This window comes from Anastrepha ludens, chromosome 3 (genome assembly GCF_028408465.1).
Source record: "Anastrepha ludens isolate Willacy chromosome 3, idAnaLude1.1, whole genome shotgun sequence".
Lineage (NCBI taxonomy): Eukaryota > Metazoa > Arthropoda > Insecta > Diptera > Tephritidae > Anastrepha > Anastrepha ludens.
The window spans coordinates 36,168,866-36,194,565 of NC_071499.1; the positions used below are offsets into that span (position 1 = coordinate 36,168,866).

The 25,700-nt window shown below is 38.0% G+C and overlaps 1 protein-coding gene across 2 annotated transcripts; it reads left to right on the plus strand.

Annotated features, from left to right (window-relative positions):
- Positions 1–3,271: 3,271 nt before the first annotated feature.
- Positions 3,272–25,110, plus strand: LOC128857416 (DENN domain-containing protein Crag). Of its 2 annotated transcripts, XM_054093175.1 has the most exons (16): positions 3,272–3,598; positions 4,154–4,458; positions 4,519–5,065; positions 5,119–5,269; positions 5,334–5,435; positions 5,499–5,668; positions 5,737–5,950; positions 6,032–6,187; positions 6,404–6,806; positions 6,873–8,184; positions 8,256–8,558; positions 9,041–9,121; positions 14,630–14,996; positions 15,088–15,504; positions 17,934–18,112; positions 18,177–25,110. In XM_054093175.1, exons 2-16 carry the CDS (start codon positions 4,158–4,160, stop codon positions 18,493–18,495), a joined length of 5,022 nt encoding a protein of 1,673 aa, XP_053949150.1. In that variant the 5' UTR covers positions 3,272–3,598; positions 4,154–4,157; the 3' UTR covers positions 18,496–25,110. The 2 variants fall into 2 exon arrangements, with proteins under 2 accessions (XP_053949150.1, XP_053949151.1); XM_054093176.1 differs by lacking the exon at positions 9,041–9,121.
- The last annotated feature ends 590 nt before the right edge of the window (positions 25,111–25,700 follow it).

Genomic DNA, 25,700 nt, shown 5'->3' on the forward strand with positions numbered 1-25,700 from the left:
AATAAATACATAGCATTATTACGTTTCCACTTGATTTTAGCAAAATTTCAAAAAACTAAATTAGTAATTGTAAAAGTTGCCGCTGTTTGTAAGGAGCGCTTTTCTTCAAAAGTCTCTTTCGGTGATCATCACAAATCCTTGGAGATTCATCTAAACTCAAGACAAGAGAAATTAGTTTTATTAATAGATAATCTTGCGGCTGATCGAAACATTTTTTCAAAATTTACAATATGGCGTCCTCAAGAAATATTTTTCAGATTTTCGAAAAAAACCGACAATTAATTGTAAAAAAAAACCAAATGTTTTTAAGATAAAATCAGGCACGAGCTTTTATTTTTTTGAAGTGAAAACTTCATTAGAATCGTTTAGAGTGATTTGAGACTCGATGAACCGAAAAAGCGACACTCTTGGCTACGAAGCGTTATATGTTGATATATGTACGTTTGTGTGTGGCTGCTGAGCCACGCTAGTATAGTGAGTATTGTAGTATGTATACTACACTGCCTATTACTTGCTTTGGTGTTTAGTTCAAGCGTCATACGTATGCATGTTTGTATGTATGCTAGTACGTATGTGTGCGCGCCTGCGTATTACGGAGCCACGGTGAGCGAGAAAGCATTATGTATACCTATACTACACTACCTAATACTTGCTTAGACCAAGCGTCCTACGAATGTTTGTGTGTATGTTAGTACGTCTGTGTAATATACGCCTTACGACGCTCATAATAGCAACCGCGTGTGCTGTATTGCGTCCGTATTTTTATATTCGTAAATATTTTCATTTTTAAATATTTACCGCAATTGCAAGCGGTGTTGCAATATACCACAATCAAAATGACGGTGCTCGTATTGTAACTCCACAGATAGATCTGAATGCTCAGCAACTAGAATCACTGTCTGTTCAGCTCTCTAAAGTGGGAGAAATATGTGCATGCGAAACCAGATTGAGCAATGGAAAAACAGTTTTAATTGTGGCAATTTATATTTCACCGAATCAATCAATAAATAGCATCACGGAATTCATTCACGAAAATATAATAAAGTATACACCAGAAGTATCGCGGATACTTAGAAAAGATTACAATCAAGTTCCAATAATTTTAAGTGGCGATTTTAACGTAACTTTGGCATTGGACACAGCGGTTCCTTTAATTGACTTTCTCAATACAACATTCAATTTAAAAATGTGTAACAAACGCACTGAAACGACAACACGATCAAAAACAACAATTGACGCGGTATTTCAAAGATATGTTGACAACATCGAAACCAAAGCATTTGTATCATATTTTAGCTATCATAAGCCACTCGTATCATTTGTTGAAATTGAAAACATTGAGGATGAATAATAATAAAATGAAGAAAATAAAATATGAACTTTTTAGCAATATTATAATGAACCTATAATTATCCCGCTCCTAATGCTGCTTTCGTCTCATTCTCTCTCAGTTTGTTTTACGGAAGGTTTCACTTCTATTGCGTCTAACCGTTAGACTGGTATTTTTTTAAAAGCATTATAAATTTTATTGAAATCACCAGTTCAAAAAACATTGTTTAGAGAAAAACGCATTTAAAGTTTTGCTATCTGCTCCGGAGCGCCCTTTGTTAATTGTTGAATAACTCGAAAAGTATTTGTCGGATTGACTTCAAATTTTCACACAATATTTTTAAGATATTATACTTTAAGAAAATGCAAAAAAATTTCAAAACTCTAACTACCCCTAACCCCATAAAGAACTCGGTAACTAAGCACAAAAAGATGTCATGCATTGTCAATACAAATGTGACAAATCCACTGCAATGCTTAGGTTAAAAATATAAATAATTAAGTACCATTAGACTTTTTTTTCAAATTTGACTACCTTTTCAAAAAGGGAATAAACTTATGCTCCTTTTTTCCTTACTGCCAAATTACATCAATGGATTAAATAGCATCCGAAATCAGTTGCTGTGATCATTCTCAATGAGTTTTTGTGAGCTTTTTTCCAAAGTATTCAGAATGGCGAACTAACCCGATGCCAGCCAACCAGACCTTACGGAAATTGAAATTGTAATTTCAAGCCATCATTCGGTTAAGTTATCACCGGCTTATAGCAACTAACCGGACGGTGAGGAAATTCGTAATACAGATATACTTAGAATGAGTAGATATGAAATTACATCGCGCAAACCCGATCGTCACCAAACTACAGTGGCTAAAAAAGAACTCGGACGGACATACATTGCATGCAGCTTCAAATTCAAAATTTTTGTAAGAAATGCAAGTTAAATATGTTTATTTTTGTATTGTTATAATATTTATATGCCAAGTGGCGATCGCTGTTAGAAAAATATTTCTTTATTATGCCCCCAAATCATAGTCTTTAAAGCGTCTACCATGGTCATCAGCAGAAGTGGAAATCTCATCGGAGATTTTGTTTAATTTTTCATTGGAAAATGGTTTCATGGAGCGGATGTCAATCATAGCGCACAATCAGATCTTAGGCCGTTCTTTTAAGGATATTTTGTAAAGCGAACCGACTGCTCCAAGACAATTGAAAAATTATAAGGCGATCGGATATGTCGTGGGATTAAATATATATAAAAATATAAATAATAAATAAATACAAAAAATAATTTTATTTAATTGTGCTTTTTTGTTAGAAACCACTTAATTTTCAAATAAATACTAGTTTGAAAAATGCTCACCTTTTCGCATGTTCTTGGTCATTATCGATCTTTCACTTCACCTTAAAATTCAAAACTTTTTTTAGACCAATTTATACGAGTATTTAATTGTGCCAGCACTGATAATGGCCTCTGGTGACGCTCCAGCATGCTTGTCCAGCAGGCTTATATGTGTGCGTGTCGGGTGACACTCGTACTTGCTTCGTGTCACACATACTTGTTGTCGGCTTTTGAATGATGAAAATCAAAAATTTTAGATATTAGCGTCAAGCACCCGACACGCACACATACAAGCCTGCTGGACAAGCATGCTGGAGCGTCACCGGAGGCCATAAGGTTAAAAGAGACAAAACAGTTATACATTCCATTTTCGGCGCTGCCACTTAAAACCTAATGTGAAATCCTCATTATTAATCTCAGAAAGCAGCTTGACAATATTTACTTCTTGAATTAAAAGCGATATTAAACAGTTTGGAATAACAATAATTTATATATATAAAACTCTAATAAAATATATCATATTTTTTTAGTATAAATTTTACTTATTATTGTCAATCGAAATTTTAAGGTTTTCATCTATTTCGATTTGATCAGGTGGCATCTCTTGTCCATTTGCGAGTCACCGAACCAATGGATTTATCAAAGGAAAATAAATTCCAATAGTGAAGCGTTTATAAATTCTATTCGCTCTTAAAATATTTTGAATATTGAATTTAAATCATATCCTCATGTTTAAAGATTAATAAGAACAACATTTATTTCAAAGATGGTGATGTAAAGGCATACAAAATATTTTACGCAGTGTTGTGAAAATTTTTCTGATTAAAGTGAACGTCGAGAAAAGGAGTGCAAGGCAAAAGTAAAAGGCAGCAGACAGTTTGCTGAACAAAGTGGCGCATAGATTGGAAAGCCAAGCAAAATCAATCGACGTAAGTTGGATTTTACTTCATTATTCTAACTATAGGTTCATTAAATGTAAAATGAGCTAATAGTTAGAAATCTTACTTTGCAACGGGTGGCTGCAGCAGGGGCAAATAGCAATTTGACCCCGACACCAAATGCGGAAATAGGCGAGGAAGTGACGGGACGGTGAATCACTACATGGCGCAAAGTTGCAAAGGCGAACTAGTTTGAGCTAGCTCCTTGTATAAAACTTGATATCAGGAAGGCGTTAGCGGAAGATTTGTTGAAAATAAATCAAAGGATTTCTTTAAGTGGGAAGAACAGGTTGTGTGTAAAAAACAAAAAAAAAATAAAAACTGCAATGCTCCAACTCTACCAGCTATAAGAATGTGCATACTGTTTGGTCTATTGTGAATGGCATCTCTACCTGCTTTGGGGTATGGTTGCTGTGTTCACTGTTGACCAAAACAAAAGCGACAAAAATGTCAAATGAAAACAAAATGCAATTGTGAAAAATGTTATATGTGTACTTTTGTTGCTTCAATTCAATTCAATTTTGTTATTCATTTTATAATCTTTAGCGCCATGGAGGAGAAACGAATTGCTGACTATTTTGTGGTAGCTGGTATGCCAGAGCATCCGCAGCTGTTGCAGGAAAATATTTTCAGCGAATCGGGTCATTTGAGAGCGGCTAATACCATAGAACCCATAACTGATATTGGTGTATACTTCCCGTTACTCGATGAAGAGGTGCCTGAAGGCTACGAGGTGTTGGAGGCGACACCTACAGGACTGCCAGCGAATCTCAACCATGGGTCTATGCGTACCACGGAATGTTATATTTACTATAGACGGGGTAAAGATCGACCGCCTTTAGTGGATATAGGTAATCGATTGTTGCATGTATACTTAAGCACTTCTTTTAATGCCTAGTTCTCTATTCCAGGTGTACTGTACGATGGTCATGAACGTATAATGTCCGATGCTGAAATTGTCGCAGAGACGCCTGGTGGCCGCGTAGCAAATGTTAACAATTCTTCATCGAAAATATTTCTTACATACCGACGAGCACGACCGGACATGCCCTGCAACGAATTAGTGGTCACAGATTTGTGTGTGATCGTACAAAGCAAAGGAGAAAAACCACCACATGCATTTTGCCTTATCTACAAAACCCTCAATAAGGGTTACATGGGCAGCGATGTCTATTTATGCTACAAAAAATCTATGTACCGTCCAAGATTAATCAGTTATCAGCCGGAAATATTATTGCGGTATCCAACAGTCGATCACAATGATTTTCCCTTAAATTTATGTCCAAGTGTACCCCTATTTTGTTTGCCGATGGGCGCATCCTTAGAGGCTTGGCCTCACGTGAGCGAAGGAGAGAAACGTAAACCCATCAGTCCGGTGTTCAGTACGTTTGTACTGACGGTCAATGATGGCACGTACAAAGTCTATGGTTCCGCCTTAACATTCTATGAGGATTTTGAGTGAGTAGATAGAGTTTTATTTAATTTATAAAGTAAATTAAACTTGTTTTTAGGGAAGAAGCATTGACTGAGAAGCAGCGTGACCTGTTGGGATGGAATGAAGCATTTGCTAAGCAAAATTCATTGCATATAATTAAATCTATTTGCCTTTTGTCACATTACCCATTCGGGGATACTTTCGACAGATGGCTGCGTTACTTACATGTGAGTGAGAAATAGTGCTTTGCACAATCGTGAAATAAATCTTGGTTTGTTCGTACTTTTATAGCGCCTAGCAGTGTATGGTGTAGATTTACCAGTAGCCATCGAACGTTATATAACACAATTGCTGGACGAAGTACCATTTCCAGCACCTAGCATACACTTACAAGTAAATCTTACTAAAATTTTTCATTTACATTATCAGTAATATTTATTTTGTACGCAAATAAAGCTCTCCAGCGAGTCCAATGACCGCATTCTGCTTACGCAACCGGAAGACTCGCCTCTGCCACGTAGCGGTGCGGGTTTTCATATGTTGCTACAGAATTTAGGAACTGATAACTGTTTGCATGTCTTGTTGCTGGCGTTAACGGAGCAAAAAATTTTGATACACTCATTACGGTCTGCAACTTGAATGATATTAAGTCATATAAAAACAATTTGATTTTAATTTTCTGCTTTTCTTTTAGACCGGCGACATTAACTGCAGTGGGTGAAGCTATTGTATCGCTGTTATTTCCATTCAAATGGCAATGCCCGTACATTCCACTATGCCCGCTGGGTTTGGCGGAAGTCTTGCATGCGCCGTTGCCCTATTTGATTGGCGTCGATTCAAGGTTTTTTGATTTGTATGAACCACCGCAAGATGTAACTTGCATCGACTTAGATACGAACACAATCAGCGTACGTGAATTGTTTAGTTGGTTGTACTTGTGTATGTAGTTTCATTTCTTATCTACCCTTTATATTTATTTTGTGCTATAGTTGTGTGAATCACAGAAGCATTTAACTATAAAACTTTTGCCTAAACGTGCTGCACGTATTTTGCGTCAAAGCCTCAACGAATTGGAAGCTCTCAAAACGACACACATCGAATCAACTAACAGCCTTGATAGGGATTTAAGAAAGCGAAAGCGTGAGGTACCTTATCTATTAAATTTCAATTAATAACTTTAATTTTATCTTTTAAATTTCAAACTACAAATGCGCGCTATGCTAACTTTATTGGTACGCTGCTATTAAAAATATTCCATGACCCAAAAACAAATATTTGCTGGTACCTTAAATTACCTACCCACTGCCAAATGTGCTTGCCAATTTCTGCATTTCATTTGGATCTGCTCTTTCCTTCCTCAGCAAGATCTCGAACAACGAATTCAAGAGGCCTTTCTGCTGTTCATGGCATCGATTTTACGCGGCTATCGCGACTATTTGACGCCGATATCGAAGGCGCCCTCTGTCGGTGCCACAGATCCAAGTGCCTTATTTCAACTGAAGGCGTTCTTGCGATCACGCGATAAGGCGCATCAAAAGTTCTTTGAACTTCTCATGAAAACTCAGATGTTTATACGTTTCATTGAAGAACGTTCTTTCGTATCGGATGGCGATCATGGACTTACATTTTTCGATGAATGCGCCGAAAAGGTGGGCGCATACGATGATACACCGTCCGACTTGCGTTTAGTTGACTGGGAATCTGGGCAGAATAGCGAACGTACAAAGTACATATTTCCACCAGACAGTGTAGGACCCAAACAAGGTTGGTACTAAAAGCTTTCGCAAATACATTCGCTAAAAATATATAATTAAATTGTCTATCTCTTAGATAACTCCGGGTTCGTTTACAACTATGCGAACTTCACGCTGAATCCGGGTCTATTGAAATCGTCGAAGAAGACTGCGTTATCGCACTTTTTGCAGCAACAGTTAAACGGCTCGTTGGCGCCGGGTTCGCCTATAGCACGCCGCACAAAACACGAAATTAAGCTCTCGCAGAAAATGGCACGACGTTGTCAGATGCACCCAGAGGCGTGGTCAAAATATCTGCTGGCGACATGCTATTCTCTCTACTTCCTCATACTCCCGTCCATGGTGACCGATACGCGCCAGGCGGGCAAAGAGCACGACATTTTGCGTGCAGCCTACGACATGTTGGTGCGCGCCTCAAAACTTAAAATAACCTGTGATGAATTTTGCTACCGTATCATGATGCAATTGTGTGGCATACATAATCTCCCCGTATTGGCGGTGCGTCTACACTATCTGATGAAGCGCTCGGGTGTACAACCCAATGCGCTAACCTACGGCTTCTACAATCGTTGCGTGCTCGAGTCGGAATGGCCCAGTGATAGTACAACGCTTAGCCAACTACGTTGGAATCGCATTAAAAACGTCGTACTTGGCGCGGCGCATTTTCGACGCGCTGGCAAGAAGCATGCAGCTAAGAAACCACTTTCGGCATCATGCGAAAATAACCTCAGTACATTAGAAACAGTTGACGGCACATCACGTACCAGCCTTGATTCTTCAACGTCTTCGCATATGGAACGGGGTGCTGGCGATTCTCACGCGTACAGCGCCACACTGCTAGACTTCTCGGCATTCGATAAACTGCGAGGCAAATTAGGTAGCATTGTGCGCCAATCGGCGCTGGCAATGAGTGCACAGGACCCAGCTGGTGATGTGATCAGCTCGACAGCGGGACTATTGATAGCAGGTGACATCAAGTCCAGTGGGGCCATCGAAAAATCAGGCAATGACAAAAGTGCGCCACCTACTTCCACATCGTCGCCGCACACACCGAACAGTCCGCACAGCCCCAATTGTGATCTAACCGGGGTTGGCGCTAGCGGCAAGCTACAATTGACGAAGGCCGAGAGTTTCGGTGGTGATGCACAGCTGCTGAACAAATTGCAACGCAAGCAGTCGCTGCCCACCGAGGCAAGTGGGCCACGTTATAAAATAATGAATATTGGTGATGGCGAGGAAGATGTAGCCGATGAAGAGGAGGGCCTGAAGGAAGATGAAATGCTGCATGAAATTGCCAGCTCTCAGGAAGAGTTGGACTATGCGACGACGGCTGACGCACATATGAGCGGTGAAGATGCGCACGCAAATCTTCTACAGAGTCCCACAAAGTAAGTGCGAAGTGCTTGACATCAATTACAACAAATAAACTAAGGTTATTCTTCTAATAATTATCTGTCAGAATATCACCACGTACGCCGGTCACTCAAAATGATCCGCTAGGCGCGTTAAATGAAGAACTGAAAGGTCAATGTGCGGCTGCAAACACCAAAAGCACCAAAGAGGCAACAAACGAACAACACGCCGGCATGAATAACAGCACTATGTATACCGATAAGCCCATATTATTCAAAGGTCAACGCAGTGCGACCTTCGACGAATCGACGCATTTGAGCAAAAGTATGCAGCGATCGGAGACAATGCCTGGTTCAAGTGTGGCGTCGAGTTTGGCCAATTTCGGTTCATCGTTGAAATTCAATTTCGGGTAAATATACGCAACGACATGCACAGATTTCTTTTCAAGTATGAATGCGCAGAATTGCTTAGGCTTGTCGATTTAAGAAGAGTAAACTGCTGCAATTCAGATGCGGTTGACATTAGCAGAATTCAGACAAAACAGTACAAATTTATTTTTTTCTGTTTTCAACGGCTGACAACATATTAATTTTTTTTTAATGTTGAAAATTTAATGCATGCAAGGGCAGTCATTTTTAAATTTTTTTTTTTTTTTGTTTTTTTTTTTTTGTTTTTTTGTGTTGTTTTCTTTTTTCTTGCTATGCAGCCAATACTACTCATGCATACATATTTTGCAAGCGCATTTTAAAGCTATTAACGCGCGCTATTTTTGATTTTTACATACCAACTTTAGTACAAATTTTATTTTGCTATACTTTTTTTTTTTGAATTTTCCTTAATTGTCACTTCCCCAATTTTTTAATGAAACAAATTTGTACCATGTTTTCGTAGACGTTATTCACCTGCACGATTCTCATTTAAGAAAGACAGTTTCAAGCCCACCATTATTATAGAAAATATTTCCAATATAAGGTAAGTGCCACCGTCTAAAAGCCACAGATTTGCTGAGCTGTGTGTGCGTCCAGTTGTTTCTGTTTTATTCTATTCTATTGTGTTTGGCGCCACACTCAGCTTTAGATGCTTTGTTTAAAAAAAAAATCCAACTTTTGATTTCCTTACAAAAAAAAAAACATTTTTACGGTGATGGTTTTCTCTACTCCTCGTTTTTTAACCCAATCACAATGTGTGTAAAATTTTATGTTGGTTTGAACTAAAGACGGTGTGGGTTCACTAATGCTTAAAATTTGACCAATAATTTGTATATATGCACCTGTGTAGTACTCACTTTTACGTCCACACCACAAATATACGTCTTAGGGAACTCATTTTGAATTTGGCTTTGAAAAAAGCTGCACATTTTTGGGCGCACATGAGGGGAAGAATAGATTTGAGTAAGTCGTAAAATCACTCAGGCTTAGATGCCCATTGCACTTCCTTAAAATACGAACTAGGGGCGGGAAAACAGGAATCGAAGGAGGCTAATAAGAGATTATTATCTCTAATAATTTAATGAATCTGAAAAATCTGTTGAAGGTTTCAGGAAGTAGCTGTTTTGAATACTCACAAATGCGGCTGCTTAGTCCGGCATTATCAAAAACGCGACTAAGATGACTCTCCCAGTCATCGTGTTTAAAATGCCTGTGAGCCCCACTGTTTGAGGGTCTGGAAGACGTCTCAAAAGCGGAGCTCCCAGTCCTACTTAGGTTCGCCAAAAGCGCTGACATCCTACATGATGTCTACTTTAGGTATTCATAGAGGTCGGTCTCCATCTGGTATCGCGAGGGACCAAAAGGTCTATGCATGGCTTATTGCCAACCAGGCTAACCTAACCTTTCTCAAGACGCATTTGTAGAAGGTGGGGGCACTAGACCTACAACAATGTTTTCTACGTTTGATTGTCACGGCATGGTATTGGCGAAGTAGAAAACAAATTATAATAATTCGCCTTGTTTTATTTTGTGCTGACAGCGACATGGACACAGCGAAAGGTAAAAAAATCAGCTGATTTACCAACACCGCCTTTAATAGATTCGCCTTGATTTGTCTGCTACATTTAAAATTATTATGGAGTACTAGTCCGGGAGCCAGGGGTCATTTTGACCTCATCTTTTCATGCCGACTGATTTTAATACTGAAGGCAGACGCCATCAAATGGATGACGAAACCAACCATCAGCTGGTCCAGTAGCGGGGGGTACGTGCGTGGGATGCTGCGAAACGTGTCGAAAAAAAAAATGTTTAACAACTCATTTAATACCGGCTGAAATTTTTTTTTGTGTATTGTTGACATTTAGTAGAATAAAAAAAATAGTCAGCTGCGCGGTAGAGGGGGAAAAACACGTCAGCTGAACAGGTGAACTTGTAAAAAAATTGAAAAGTAAAACTACTTTATGCCGATTGAATTTGTTTACATAATTTTGACACATATGAAAATATAATAATGATGGTCAGCTGCGTTTATAGCGGTGGGAAGACCATTGTAGAATGTATTATTGCGTTCAGCTGACGTGTTTTCCCCCCTCTACCGCGCAGCTGACTATTTTTTTTTATTCTACTAAATGTCAACAATACATGAAAACAATTTCAGCCGGTATAAAATGAGTTGGTAGAAATCTTTTTTCGACACGTTTCGTACCCTCCCACAATCACACCCACCGCGGGTGCGCCAGTTGACGTTCTTTTTTGTTATTCATGAAAGCTAAATCACAAGTATAGTCAAGAATTTAACGGTATAAAAACGCAGTCCAAAATCGACCCTTGGCTCCCGGACTATATATTTAACGGACTCGGAACTGTAATTAACTGTTTCCGCTTTCTGAAAATCAATTAGCTATTCTGAAATTCATTTTACGATATCTGAAGATCAATTGACTACTCTGAAGTGCTGTTGACAAATTTGTAATCGCGGTTTGAAATCCCTAGTATATATAAATATGAGTGTTCTTGCCCTAACCACTATTAACTCGCACCGCTACGATTTCTTCACCTATACACCCCGTTGCAAAATTATAAACACACTACTAATTTTTTTTTAATTAAGTTCATACTACAACAAACACCATATAACGCAAGTTTCAAAATTTGATTAAAACTTTCAACTTTTTAACCAGAGTTTTGCTGGGTAAGCAGTTTTTATATTATATATAGGGTGGGCCATGTAAAATTAGCTTTTTGAATGTGCTAAAAAAAACAAAAAACTAATCAATATTTTTTCAAACCTTTTTTTTATTTTGAAGATTGAACATTGTCATTTATGAATGAAAAATAATATTGTTCAAATGACTGCCACGACAGGCTTTACAGTAGGCCATTCGATCAACCCAATTTTTAAGCACATTTTCGACTATTTGGGCTCCAATTTCATGAATGGCAACTTCGATTTCGTGTTTTAAAGCATCAATCGTCTCTGGATGGTTCGCATAGCATTTGTCCTTAACGGCTCCCCACAAAAAATAGTCCAACGGGCTTAAATCACAGCTCCGAGGCGGCCAATTGATATCGGAATTTCGCTTGATTATTCGGTTCAAAAAAGGTAGCCAAAAGTTCGAGTGTAACTTTGGCAGTGTGACAAGTTGCATCGTCCTGTTGAAACCAAATGTCGTCCATGTCATCCTCTTCAATTTTTGGAAACAACTCGTTGAGCATGTCACGGTAACGCTCGCCATTTACTGTAACCGCGGCTCCTCGCCCATTTTCGAAAAGAAATGGCCCGATGATGCCGCCATAACAAAAACCGCACCAAACAGTGACTCGTTGTGGATGCATTTGCTTCTCTAAAGTAACGTGTGCATTTTCTGAGCCCCAAATCTGAAAAAAATAGGTGGTTCAAAAAGCAAACGTAATATTATTCGTGGTGTGAAAGTAATACGGCCGAGGCTCCCCTATGCGCTTTATTGCCAGAGTAAATATGTCCACCGATCGTTGATCAGCGCACCTGATTAATTTGACGCGTAATTGAAACCAACCCACGTCCAAACAACTGGGTGGGGATCCTGGATTTTCTTTCCGGATGTCTCTGTAAATTTTCCAGAGACTCCTGTTTATCAGGTCCCAGTTTGCTTGCGTAATCGCACCGTCGTGGGAACTGCGATCAATAACCCCCTTATGTGGCTTTCTTTCGCTACTTCCGCAATAGATTTCTTCGTGGTGTTAGTTGCTCGAGTGGGGGACACTTTAGTTCGTTTGGCTTCAGCCGATGTCCCTCCCTCGATCTTTTGCGCTTCCCTTGCGCAGAATCCGTTTTAGCCTTTTCCCGGTGCTCGGCAATAAAGGCTTCGGCCCACACCTTGAAGTCTGACTGTTCCTCCGTCAGATCCTCTAGTTTGGTATCCTGCAGCCTCTCCAGGATCCTGAAGGCTGAACGCTTGGTACGGTAGTACCTTTCTGAAAACTAATTTGATTCCGGGGGTGGGTACTACCCGGGGCAGTGATTGTGTCAGAAGGGCGAGCTACAGAAACCATTGGCTGAGCCATGTGGTCCGATGCCGCCGACGTTGTCAGGAGTGTTACTCCTTCTGGAGTTCCCGTGTCACCTGGAGTGACGGAGACAGCAAGCTCGGCTTGTCTTAGGACAGGGCCGTCCTTACTTCCTGAGGGTTTAGTTGCGAGGGGGTCTACTTCTGCCACCAGACGTTGATGGAATATCATCACCAACTTGTCTTGAGGCAGGGTTGGGATGGTGACCAGTAATAGTCCTCGCTACCGTGGAGGCAGTCCCCGAACGGACGGAGAGAGAGCTTGGCCCTGACTTAGGCTTTGCACCACTCGTGTGTGTGGTCTTTCCCGTCGAAAGACCTGACCTTCCCGTAGGATTGGGTGTTGTTTTCTTTATGCCTTTATCCGAAGCTACGGCTTTTTTGTGCATCATCATTTCATAATTGTCCGCGCTGCTCGACATGGCAAGCCCCCTCATGATATGGGAGTTAAATCACCCCTTAAGCCTCATCCCCGCGGCAAGGAGACGAAGATGGTGAGATACGTTTTATTAAAACGCAGGGTATCAGATGGATTGGTCACATTATTAAAATGCCAAATGAATTAAAAAAAACTGTTTACTTTACGTCCAAAATGAGAAAGAAAAAGAGGCCAACCAAGAAAGAGATGGTTTGATGACTCGAAGCAGACTTGAAAGTCAAGAACGTTCGTGATTGGAAAAATGTAGCAAAAGAGAGGGAGAGTGAACTGGAGGAAGATTGATGATGAAGTTATGGCCCACCATAGACTGTGAAGCGAAAAAGAAGAAAAATGTTGTATAACAGAGTGCAAGTTTCCAGTGACTAAAGATTACCGTTGATTTTCGGCATTTTTTGTTTTTGTGCTAGGCTTTTTCTTCCATATAAAAAAATCGAGCATGTACTGCGCGTGGGGAAGAAAAGGTGTGTCATCTCAGCGAAAAAAATTTACAAAAATCAACGGTATACGAGTATTATTATAGTTCCTTAAATTTACACTTTGTCAGACTGAAATTCAGTGAGCTATAAAATGCATACTTAGAAAAATTCTAAAATTTCTGGCTAAAGATAAAAAAAAAATGTTGTATATTAATTTTGAAAAATTGTGATGAAATAATGAATCAGAAATAAAAATATTGAAGTGGTGATAAAAAATAAATAATCGATAAGAATTGTGAATCGATTGAAAAGCAGTTTATTAGTGTTAAATTTAATAGAAATAAAAATATTGAGGTATTAAAAAAAAAGTCCATATAAATTACGAAGCGATTACAAATTTTGTTTGCTGTTAAATTTAATAGAAATAAAAATTAAATTATTAAAAATAAAAAATCGGTAAAAATTATGTATCGTATAAAAGTTGTTTTTTTGCTATTTAATTTAATATAAATAAAAATATTAAGGCGAAAATAAATAATCGGTGAGAATTACGAATCGTTTAAAAATTTGTCTACTGTTAAATTTAAATGAAAAATTGTGAAAGTTGAAACTGAAATTGGAACTTTGCGTTATATAGCTTTTATTGTAGTGAGAACTATAATTTTATAAAAAAAATTGTGTCCACGAATTATAAACACATTTGACATGTCATTTGTGTTACCATTCTCAAAAAAATAGCTGGTTCAAAAAGCAAACGCTATATGGCCCACCCTGTAATTAGGGCAAGTAATCATCCATCTCTAAAAAGCATTGCACGACGAATAATCGACTCAAATCTCTTCTAAATTCACCACTGTCACTCGTGATTGTTGCTTGCACACTTTGTTTTTCGGTGCTTCATTTCATTACTTTTTAAAAACGTTTACTTTTTTATACTAATTATATTGCTTTTTCATCCAAATATTTCATTTTTACCTACACCATACAATCCTATTAAACATTTTTTACTAACCAAAACTAAAACAGCTGTAAAATCAGCTTCTAAATCATTAAATTTTGCTTAGAAAAAAAAAAAAACAAATTCTATGCCGATGAAAAGCAAACATACATGCATATATATCTCAAAATACACGCTTACTCACCTTTTGCAGTCCCAGTTTAACGGGTAAAAAATCGAATGAGATCATTCAAGGTAGCCTGAGCAGCATAAAATATGCTGCCACTTCGTTAACCCGAAAATTCGATGAGATTAAAGGTGCGCTCTCGGCCCAAACGACACCGGTCAAAACGCCTGGCAACGTTGGACATTCCGAGGGTGCTGATGAGGATGTGATTACACACGAGGATGGCACGTTGAAAATACGTCGCGTCTCCAGCGATTTGGATCCTTGGGGACGGCTGAGTGAATCGCGCAAATCAAGCTATAATAATTTGGTGCCGTTGGGCGAAAATACGTCGGCGTTAAATTTGAGCGCATTTCCAGTGCTACCGGAAAATTTGTACTCACCCATTGCGGATGTGAGTTTTGAATCTATTTAACTTGTTTTTTTTTTTTTTGCACTTCAATTTATTTCTAATAAAAATTAACCCGATTCATGCGTACTTACAGTTAGAAGAGCGACCCGAATGTGACGTACTCATACAAATCACATCCTGTTCCCAATGCCACAACTGTTCGGTGCTGCTGTATGACGAGGAGATTATGTCCGGTTGGTCAGCAGAGGATTCCAATTTGAATACAACCTGCCACGCATGTAATAAGTTAACCGTGCCATTCCTGAGCGTACAAATTGTTGTGGACGATTCCCTGAAGGCGCTCAAACAATCAGACAGCCTGACAATTCCATATTTGAATCCATTGGTCTTACGCAAAGAACTCGAAAACATACTTACACAGGAAGGTGATATCGCACTGGTGAAGTCCTCCTTTGTAGAGGAGCATCCGATTATTTATTGGAATTTATTGTGGATTATGGAGCGTATCGAGAGTAAAACGCATCTGCCTGAGCTTTGTCTGCCAGTAGCTGTGAGTATTTTCCTATACAATCTAAAACTATGTATATTAGGATAAGACAAATGGCTGACCACGCGAGGGGCCCACTTGGGCAAAGAAAAAGAAAAAGTTATATTAACTCAAAAGCGTCTACTTAAATTAAAGGCTAGCAACCTTATGGCAGTTAGATTGAAGATTCAGCAAGAAACTCAAACTGCACATTTTCACCATAGGAGAGGTTCAGCTGACTAAGGTTGTTGCTGTAACAGCACTAAATTTTCTTCATACACTTTTGGGAATGCTGCTAAGTAACAATCCTTGGCCCGGTATAAATTCGGGTTATACAAATAACTTTGAGCCAACTGTCATCAGCTTACCTTCGGCAAAGAGGCCTAAATCCCCATAGAGGCATTTTATAATTTATATGGGACAAATTTTCAATAAGAAATAGCGAATTTGCTAGAATTACAATAGAAATTGTCTGTTCGTACGGAACATCTCGAGTCAATCATGATAAGACAGTGGGGAAGACTGGTTGTTATGCATATTATACGAAATATTACGTATCTTCGATATTAGTGCCACAGGCTTTCCAGATTCTCAATTTTTTTTCTTTTTTTTTTTGTAGTTTTTTGAGACGGGTTGCCGAAAAGATACCTGATCAGTAAATTAATATGTAAAGTAGTGATTCGTTAAAAATTCAGTAATGAAAAAATAAATTAGAAATAAAAATAATGAAGCGGTAATAACAATAAATAATCGATAAAAACTATTTTTTTACTGTTAAATTTAATAGAAATAAAAATATTCGGATGATAATAAAAAATCGAATAATTTAATTGAAATAAATGTATTAACATATTAAAGCGGTATGGAAATAAATAATCGGTACAAAATTATGAGTCATTTAAAAACTAGTTCTTACTATTAAATTTTGATAGCAATGAAAAATCTTTAAAAATGGATGGATTAAAACGGTAATAAAAATAAAAAGTCGATAAAAATTATGGATCGGAATGAATAGAAATAAAAATATTAAAGCGGTAATAAAAATTAAAAATCAATAAAAACGGTGAATCGATCAAAAACTAGTTTTTTACTATTTTACTATTTATTTACTATTTAATAGAAAAAAATTTAAAACTCGCTAAAAATGGTAAATCGATCAAAAATTAGTTTTTTACTGTCAAACTTCATAGAAATAAAAATATTAAAGCGGTAATACAAATAAAAACTATTTTTTACATATAAATTTAATTGAAATGAAAATATTAAAACGGTTATTTCTATTAAACGGGGATAAAAATTATGAATTGTTTAAAAACTAGTTTTTCACTGTTCATTTTATTGGGACAAATTTTCAATTTTGGTATGGACATTTATACAAAAAACAATACTCTGAAACATAATTAGTAGGTACTGCAGTCGTATGCCATTTTATAAAAAAAAGTAGCCCATTATATTTTTATTTTTTCTTTTACTGATTTTGTTTCAAAGTTAAATAATAAAAAAAGTGCGTGTAGCTTAGTACACATAACAGAAGTGAAACTTTCAAGGCAGACAAAGAAAGAGAGAGAGACCCAAGAGGGAATGAGAGAGAGAAAGAGAGACCCGAGAGGAAATGAGAAAGAGAGAGAGAGAAAGAGAGAACGAATATATATCTAAATAAATTCACAACATTTGCAGAGAATACAAATAGACAAGATTTACAAAAAACGGATAAGTGTCGACCGGTGTAGGTAAACGCCGGACACAAGCGCTGTGGCAACAACGCGCACTACTCCGAGCGTTCATCACCCGCACAAACGCAGCGATTCCAGAACCGCAGCAACGGCACAAATTACCGCAAGGCAATACCAATAAATCCGAATGGTTAGCACTTTATAGTAAGCACAAGCATTAGCCAGGAAACGGAAAAAAGCGCCAAAAAGTATGCACAAAAAAAAAACGCCTAAAAAATTGGGACCAAAAAACGCCCCAAACAGTAGGCACAAAGGAAATATAACGCCAAAAAGTAGGCACCAAAAATATATTTCCTACAAGTTTGCACCAAGAATCAAGCGCCAAAATGTAGGCACTGTTATTTCTCACTAGAAATTACAACCACAAGGAAAAACTCAGAAAAAATAGCCTAAAGTGTATCTAAGATATATAAGATATGCTCTCTTTCTCTTTTCCCTCTACGTTATATCTTTTTTCTCGTTCGCGGAACGAAAATGCCCAAAACGTTGCATGGCCTTGAAATTTTACTCTCCATTCTCGCTCGTCCATCGACGCCTAAGAAGTTTCACTTCAAAAATGTTTACATTATATTGGGCACGCTCACTATTTTTTTTTTTTTTTTTTTTTAATTTTATTATTTCCAAGGTTCTTAAGAGTTATTTAAATAAATATATGTATGTTTGTAAATCTGGTTTGTAAAAAAACATAATAATAATAGTCTCTCCTTTGTTTTCTCTTAGGCTGACGAGGAATGCGATCCGCTAAGTAAAGTAAAGACTGTAAGCATCCAATGTCTGTGGGATAATTTACGACTACACAGCGAAGCCGGTCCGCCCATGTATATATTATACAAGCAAAACCAGCCAGCCAGTCCGTTACTGAAAGCACTGCTCACCGACCAGGCGCATTTGAACAAAAAGTAAGCAGCAGTTTCAGCAGAATTAATGAATATACTTAACATATATTTCTTAATTTCTCCTCAGCGTCATTCAGCAAATCATTTCGGCAATACGCTGCAATGATCTCTTAACGCCAGTCAAGCGATTAGCAAATGAGCGACACAAATTGAAAAATAACGGCGTTGATCGAACACACTCCATCTATCGTGATATACTCTTTTTGGCGCTCACCGCCATCGGCCGTTCCAATGTCGATTTGGCCACATTCCATCGCGAATATGCCTCGGTATTTGACAAGCTGACCGAAAAGGAATGCAATATGTTCTATCGCAATCAGGATTTGCCACCTTCGGCGGCAACAATTTTCTGCCGAGCTTACTTCAAGCCGCTATTGCTTCCTTGACGTGATATCAACTATCTGCGGCATGACTTTCACATCAATACGAAGGCAAATACGAATGCAAATGACGAAGGTATTGTGGCGGATGCGTTAAGTGATGTTGTAGATACTACGTAATTCATAATCATATTACATTTTGTTTTCTTTTCTGTTATTTTTTTTTTCTTTGGTAGTCGGACGAATGTAATGTGAAGGTGTAATATCAGTAGAAATAATGAGAAATCGTTAGTAGGGGTAATCACACACTCATTTCGTTGCTTTGTCGGTTCGGCAAATGTGTTTTGCTGTGAACGGCCTCTTTGACTTATTTTTGCTAGTTTGGTAATGCTCTTGCGCACCAGCTGATTTATAGCAAATTCACTATATGTATACAAGGTGGCGCAAAATCAAATCAGCCTATTTTGTTTTTGAATAACTTTTTTACTAAATAAAAGAAATGATGTTAAGTGATTTTTTTTTATTTATTTTTTTTCCACAAAACGCCACCACCGTTTGTGAGTTCAAACTGTGTGTTGACGTAAAACTGTACTGTACTACCGTTATTACGACAGCTTCTAATTTTTTAGGATTTCTATCGTCTTGTTTTTTAAATTATGTTGAATCATTTTTGTTTTGAATCGACATTTTTATCAAGGGTTTTCCAATAACAGGTGTTAGGTGTTAAACAGAAGAGATGATTAACGATTTTTTATGGCCGGAATTGGATGGTATTGATCTGGACAACGTTTATTTTCAACAAGACGGCGCTCTGCGCCACACAAGCAATGAAACCATTGATCTTTTACGGGAAAAGTTTCCGGACCGTGTTATCTCTCGAAGAGGTGATCACAATTGTCCACCGAGATCTTGTGATTTAACGCCTTGTGACTTTTTTCTTTGGAGCCACGTGACGGAGAAGGTCTACGCCAACAGCCCAGGGTCGATTCAAGACCTCAAAGATGGAATTCGAGCGGCTATCGAGGACATGGGGCAACCACTTTGCAATTCGGTTATGGAAAATTTCATGAAAAGGATATTGTCCTGTAAGCGTGGTCGTGGTGGTCAGTTAACTGATGTTATTTTTCACTATTAACGGCATACCTTCCTCTTTATAATTTAATAAACATCCGATTATTTATATTAAAAAATAGCATTTTTCTTTGAATATCAAAATAACACCTCTTATTGGAAAACCCTTTATTTCATTTAGTGCATTTCGTTTTCATTTGTTAATTAGATTCCGTTTGATTTTGCGTATGTTTTTATGTTGTCTTGGAGGTATATCAATTTCAGCGGAACTTTCTTGTTATTTTCGTTTTCTTCTTAATTCGTTCCAGTTTCTTTAAATAGATTGGCTTGTATTTATATGCAGTTGTTTATTTTTATTGTACTCGATAGGTCTACGCGACCTTCTAATTTGAGCTCCATTGCTTGTCCGTTTGAATACAGCAGCTGTCTAATTCACAAGTGTCAAAAATGACTGACGTACGACGTTATTTGCCAAAATTATAAATTTTCCAAAAAGGTGTTTAATTTTGCGCCATCTTTTGCCTAGTAACGTGAAACCGAAAATTATTAATCAATTAATAGAAAGTTGCAAGTTACTCTGATTGAAGGCAAAGACATTTGTATATCTCAATTAATTGTATAAATTTCGAATTATACCTACAAAATTTTGACTGAAAAAATTATTTTCACTTACTTTTTCCCCTACATTTTTTGATATTTTGCAATTGAACTTCACGCCTGACCACCAAATGCCAGTTGTCAAACAGCTGATCGTTATCGAGTTAGTCACAGCAGCGCTTCGTTACTTGGCGCTTAGATGTTTTAGTTGTTTTTACTAAAACAAAAATACGTTAAACTGCTAAGTAACGAATCCACGAATAAGGTGTGAAGACCCCTAAAGTAATAGACAGGCGCTATGAAGTGATAAGTTTTTGGGAAGTTAAATCGAGGACGAGATTCGTATAGATATTTCAGGCTTATGTTTGTGTGCATGGGTGTGTGTGTGTGTGTATGTGTGACGTCTTACAAATTCAGAAATAAAAATAAACTTTTTGTTTGTACTTTAAACGCGCAAGTTCAATTTAAGCTCAGTTTCTATTATAACTGTATGCCACATATACATATGCATACGTAGACGTGCGAGTATGTGTGTCATCAGAATGACATTGATTCAAATAGTTTCTGGAACGTTTACGGCTTTATTCGTACCAATATTCATAAATGCAGCAACGCACGGAAGTTATCCAGGGTATAGAGTCAATTAACGGAATATATCGCACTTGGAGGAGCAATCTGTTGTTTGTTACCTCTTGGGCCACTGCCAATTCAAGGAAGCTCGAAAAAAGCACTTGAGTTTATTTTACTCAGAAACTTTGTAGAAGTGAATGTATAGATATTTTCCCATGGTTCCTAGGTTGGAACATAGGACCTCAACAAATGGATTATAATTTGATTTATTTGAAGCTAGGCATTTTATTTGTTTCCACGAATAGCCCGTTTTCTGCGCTTCTGCATCCACCTGTAGCCTCCAGATATTGACTGGTCTTCCGTGCCTGCGAGTCCCTTGCGGATTCTAACCCAACACAACTCTTGCGATGTCGTCCAAGGGTTTAGGCGGTTTGGTTTATGGCCGATCCCTTTCCATTTGTGACGTCGTACTTCGAGGAGGATGAGTATTTGTTTAGTGATATTGAATTTTGAAAAGGTCGAGTCAAGGAGCACCAGGAGATTTTGTGGCTCCTAAAACACTCAGGCTAAAAAGCCCATTATATTTAAAGCTCTGGAAAGAGGGCAGGTAGTCAAGGAGGGAAGGAGAAAAGTATCAGAGAAAGAATAGAGACAGAGATAGAGATAGTTAGTCCTGTGAGAATTTTTCAGATTCTTTGGCAAATCTGTAAATATCCTCCAGTTTTAGAGAACGAATATTACTCATTCGCATGACTTTGGACCCCAAAATTCGTAGCCTTGCTCCAGCAAAGGCAGGACACTCACAGAGAAAGTGTTCAGTGCTATCCGCCTCCTCCAAGCAAGACAGGCACATTGGGTGCTCAATGATTCCAATGGTGGTTCTATGCTGACCCCACGAGTTGTGCCCTGTGATAATACCGACCAACAATCGAACATCTTTCCTTCTAAGTTTTAGTAGAAAGTTTGACAGTTTTCTGTTCGGACTTTTCACAAAACACTTTGTAGTTCTGCAGCGTTATAGACCGGCCCGTCGCTCTTTATGTACATTGCCTACATAATCGCTGATCCAATTCATGATTCCTGCGGAACTGATTCCGATTATTGGCTCTGGCCCTCGTGGGAAAACCGCTGATCCACAGTTGGCCAATTCATCGGCAATTTCGTTTCCTTGAACACCGAATTGTCCTGGAACCCATATAAGTACAAGCCTGTTTTGTCTTGCGACAGAATTAAGCTTCTTCTTACATTCTTGAACAATCCTTGAGGTTTGCTTCGCATTCTCCAGGGCCTTCAGTGCAGCCTGACTGTCACTGAAAACTCCAATCTGTTTCCCACTCCATCTCCTCTCGATTATCCATTCGGCTACTTTTAGGATTGCAAAAACTTCTGTTTGGAAAACAGTTGCCATTCCCCCCATAGCGTAGTGATACTTATTACTATCGTTTAACTACCATCTGGCTCCAGACCCTATTTCATTCTTGGACTCATCGGTAAAAAAATATCCATCTAACCTCCCTGAATGCATTCTGGAATCTGACATCAAATTTCCTTTCAAATGAAACTGTGGGTATAAGGTCGTCTTTAGGTGCCAAACACAGTGGATACTGCTCAGATATCATTTGCTTAGTACTAGCCCATATGTCAGTGTTACTTATGGTTTTAGGCCAGAATATCTGCATGACTTTGCGTGAACAACAATTAACACACAAAAAACAAGTGCATACAACGGAAGAAAAAAATACCCAGACGGTAATTGTGTAGACTCTTCTTAATTTACGCATTTTACTATAATTTTATTATTATTTATCTTTGTTATACTTTATTTGGTTTCTTTGCGCAGCCAGCTGTTACCTGAAGAGTTTTGCCAACACCTCGCGTGGCCAATATTTTGGAATTTCTAGTGTTTTTTTATCACTAAAATGTAATTTCCACTTTTGTTTGTTAGTATCTTTTGATTTGTTTTTTTTTTTATCAGAACAATAGAATTTTTATTTTTGATTTGACTAATATGTGGTTCCAAGGTTAATGGTCCCAAGATCTTTCAACAATTTCCTTTTGACTAAGAATTTGGGTTACTTAATTTTTATTTGATCTGAATTTATTAGGATGCGATAGTGCTGTTGCCGCCTAGGTTGCCAGTGTTGTGATGTTTGTAAAACTAAAGTCGTATACAGGCACATTGTTGAGCTAGAATAAGCTGGAATTATTAATTATTAAGTTTCCAAGCCAATAACGTCTCCTGGATTCAAAAAAGTTCACCAATTAGATCTAACATTAAAATCCCCCAGAGTCAGGACATTTTGGAATATTTATTTCTAAGGCTTCAAACAGTTGAAATATTGCCCCTTGAAGGCTGCTACATTCACGGGCGGCTCAAAGTAGGCAGTGAGTTATACTTTTGAACGGTACATACAGTGACGGTCAAAATGATAGCAGTGCGACATATTGCACAGTTTTGCTTATTAATTTAAGTTTTTTCCGTCAAATTTCAAACTGTTAGAATATTTATTAGAATCCTGTGCAAGTCTCAAGTGGCTCAAAATTCGTGTTGATTTTTGATAATTTTTTTGTGTTGGAGGCTTAGTGAGAAATTTTAGGCCTGCCTCGGCAGGCAATGGCAAACCTCCGAGTGTATTTCTGCCATGGAAAAGTTTATCATAAAAAGAAAACCAGCCGCACTATGTGCGCATATTTGAAGTGAAACTTCTTAATTTCCGGATTCAATTTAAATATTTTAATGAGGATTGAAATGATGTTTTATAAAATTACATACAATAATAGTGGGCAATATTATTATTCATTTATTTCTGAAATTTAGTACATTAGTCGGTGTTTCAACAGCCTGTACCTTTTGTATTAATGGTTCAATAGCAGCAGTGGATACAATCGGTTTGTGGTAACTGAAACCAAATCTGGGGACTGTGCAGGCCACTCCATTACATTGATACGAGTTATCGTTGAACCATTTTTTTGCTATTTTGTTGGTGTGTTTGGGGTCATTGTCTTGCTGGAAGATCCACACCAGCGGCATTTCATAAGAAGCATATGGCAGCATAATTTCATCAAGGATTTTTACATAAACCGATGAATCCATAACGGTTTTGATCCACTATATATGACCCACACCTTGAAGCGAGAAGCAACCCCATACCATAATACTATGACCTCCATGTTTGATAGTTTTTGCTGTGAATTGTGGCTTGTATTCGCTGTTAGGTGGCCTACGGATAAAACATCTGGAACAATTTCCACCAAAAAGAACAATTTTGAATTCGTCAGTCCATAGCACATTTCTCCACTTTTCCTTTGGCCAATTTAGATGTGCTTTAGCAAAAGAAATCCGTTTAGCAACATGCTTAGAGGAAAGGAGCGGCTCTTTTCGAAGACTACAGGCATTGAGCCTGTTGTCTCGAAGTCTGCGGCGAATAGTTTCCACGTTTGCCGGCACATCCAATGTTTTTTTTGAGCTCTCTAGCTATCATAAAGGGATTTGCTTTAGTCGTCCGTACTAACCGTTTTACTATTAAGGGTGACAGGGTCATTGGAACAGCCCAGCAATTCCTTTATTTGAGAATACGATTTACCCTCGGACACAACATTTTTTATTAGTCCTCGTTTTTCAGGGGAACAATGCTTTCCTGATTCACCTGATTCACAGATACGAAATTTGACAACAAATGCACACACTCTGAGATAGCATAACAAATGTAACTGTTTTTTACACTCCAAAAAATAATATAGTAAATAGGTGAAATTTTTACATCTTTCGAATCAGAATATTGCAACTGGTGATATTATATTGACCGGCACGTATGTATATATATATATTATATACATGTGCATGTAAGTAGCTGACTACAACTTTTTATTATGAGTACGAGTACACCGGCTTCGATTGACTCACCACAACACGTCGTCGCCGTTGGTCCTACTTTAACCACGCACGTACACAAATGCATTCGTATCGCCAGCCAATCAAACAAGCAAGCGGTCGACAACAGAGTGATGAGACTACGAAGCACCGCACAAAGCGGAGAAAGAGAATAGCTTGTATGCCGTAGGCTTATACATTTCGTGACGGTTTTTCGTAACGCTAGCTCGTGTGTCGCGGTCTTGAAATTATTCTCGCGTAAAGAAGTTTCACTTCAAAAACTATTTGTCGTTCGAAGTCGACTTTAAACTGTAGGTCTCTCCAATTGTGAAATAACATCAAGATGCACTTGACAAATAGGAAAAGGAGCTCAGCCAAACACCTAAGAAAAGTGTACGCGCCAATTATTTATTTGATTTATTTAATGAAACTTAGTGGAGGTGCGCTAGGGAGTGGTTCGTGAACAACCTTTGTAACGCCCAATAATTCGGAAATAATAGTTTTGCAATTATTTGCGTTCAAAGTGCCTTATAGTTTGGCAGATTATAATATTTTTTCTTTTAAACTTCACTTCAATTCATAAAATGTACAGTCACACGCGAGTGTTTACTCCTTTTGTATTCGAAATATTTCAATGAAAATTAAATGTAAATGCATTTATCGTTATCATCACTTTCCTATTTGAAACGAGAATAGCAATTCGTTGAAATTTAAAACAGTATAGTGTTGCCGGATGCCTGCAAATGAACATAAATATATGAACAAAAATGAAGTATTTTAGTTCAGTGTTGATGATGGGGATGAGGTTTATAGTATTGTGCATCCTTACTACATACACGCATATGACGTTGTTGTTGGAATGCTGCTGAAGTTACAGTCCTTGGTCAAATATAAATCCGGGTCGTTCCGGTTACGTAGAACCGACTGTCGTGGAAACGCGCATATGACGTTTTAATTTTTGGTTTAGTGGTTTTAACGTGGAAAGGAGTTCTACGCAAAAGAAGTGTGGATGGCGTGGCCGGAGTTGGACTGATAAGGGTTGTTTATTTCTGTTTAGGACGGGGATACACCCCTCTATGCCCGCTTTTTTCAAAGAGTGTTGCATTATATTGAATATTTCCCTTTGTTGCATTTTTTTTATATGCGCTTTCTTCCATATAAC

Bases quoted from the DNA above. Each gene is read 5' to 3' on its own strand.
- LOC128857416 (XM_054093175.1), top strand. From the start codon at position 4,158: ATGGAGGAGAAACGAATTGCTGACTATTTTGTGGTAGCTGGTATGCCA. The intron at 5,270-5,333 runs GTGAGTGAGAAA...GTACTTTTATAG, and splicing joins GATGGCTGCGTTACTTACAT to CGCCTAGCAGTGTATGGTGT. The intron at 5,669-5,736 runs GTCTGCAACTTG...CTTTTCTTTTAG, and splicing joins ATTTTGATACACTCATTACG to ACCGGCGACATTAACTGCAG.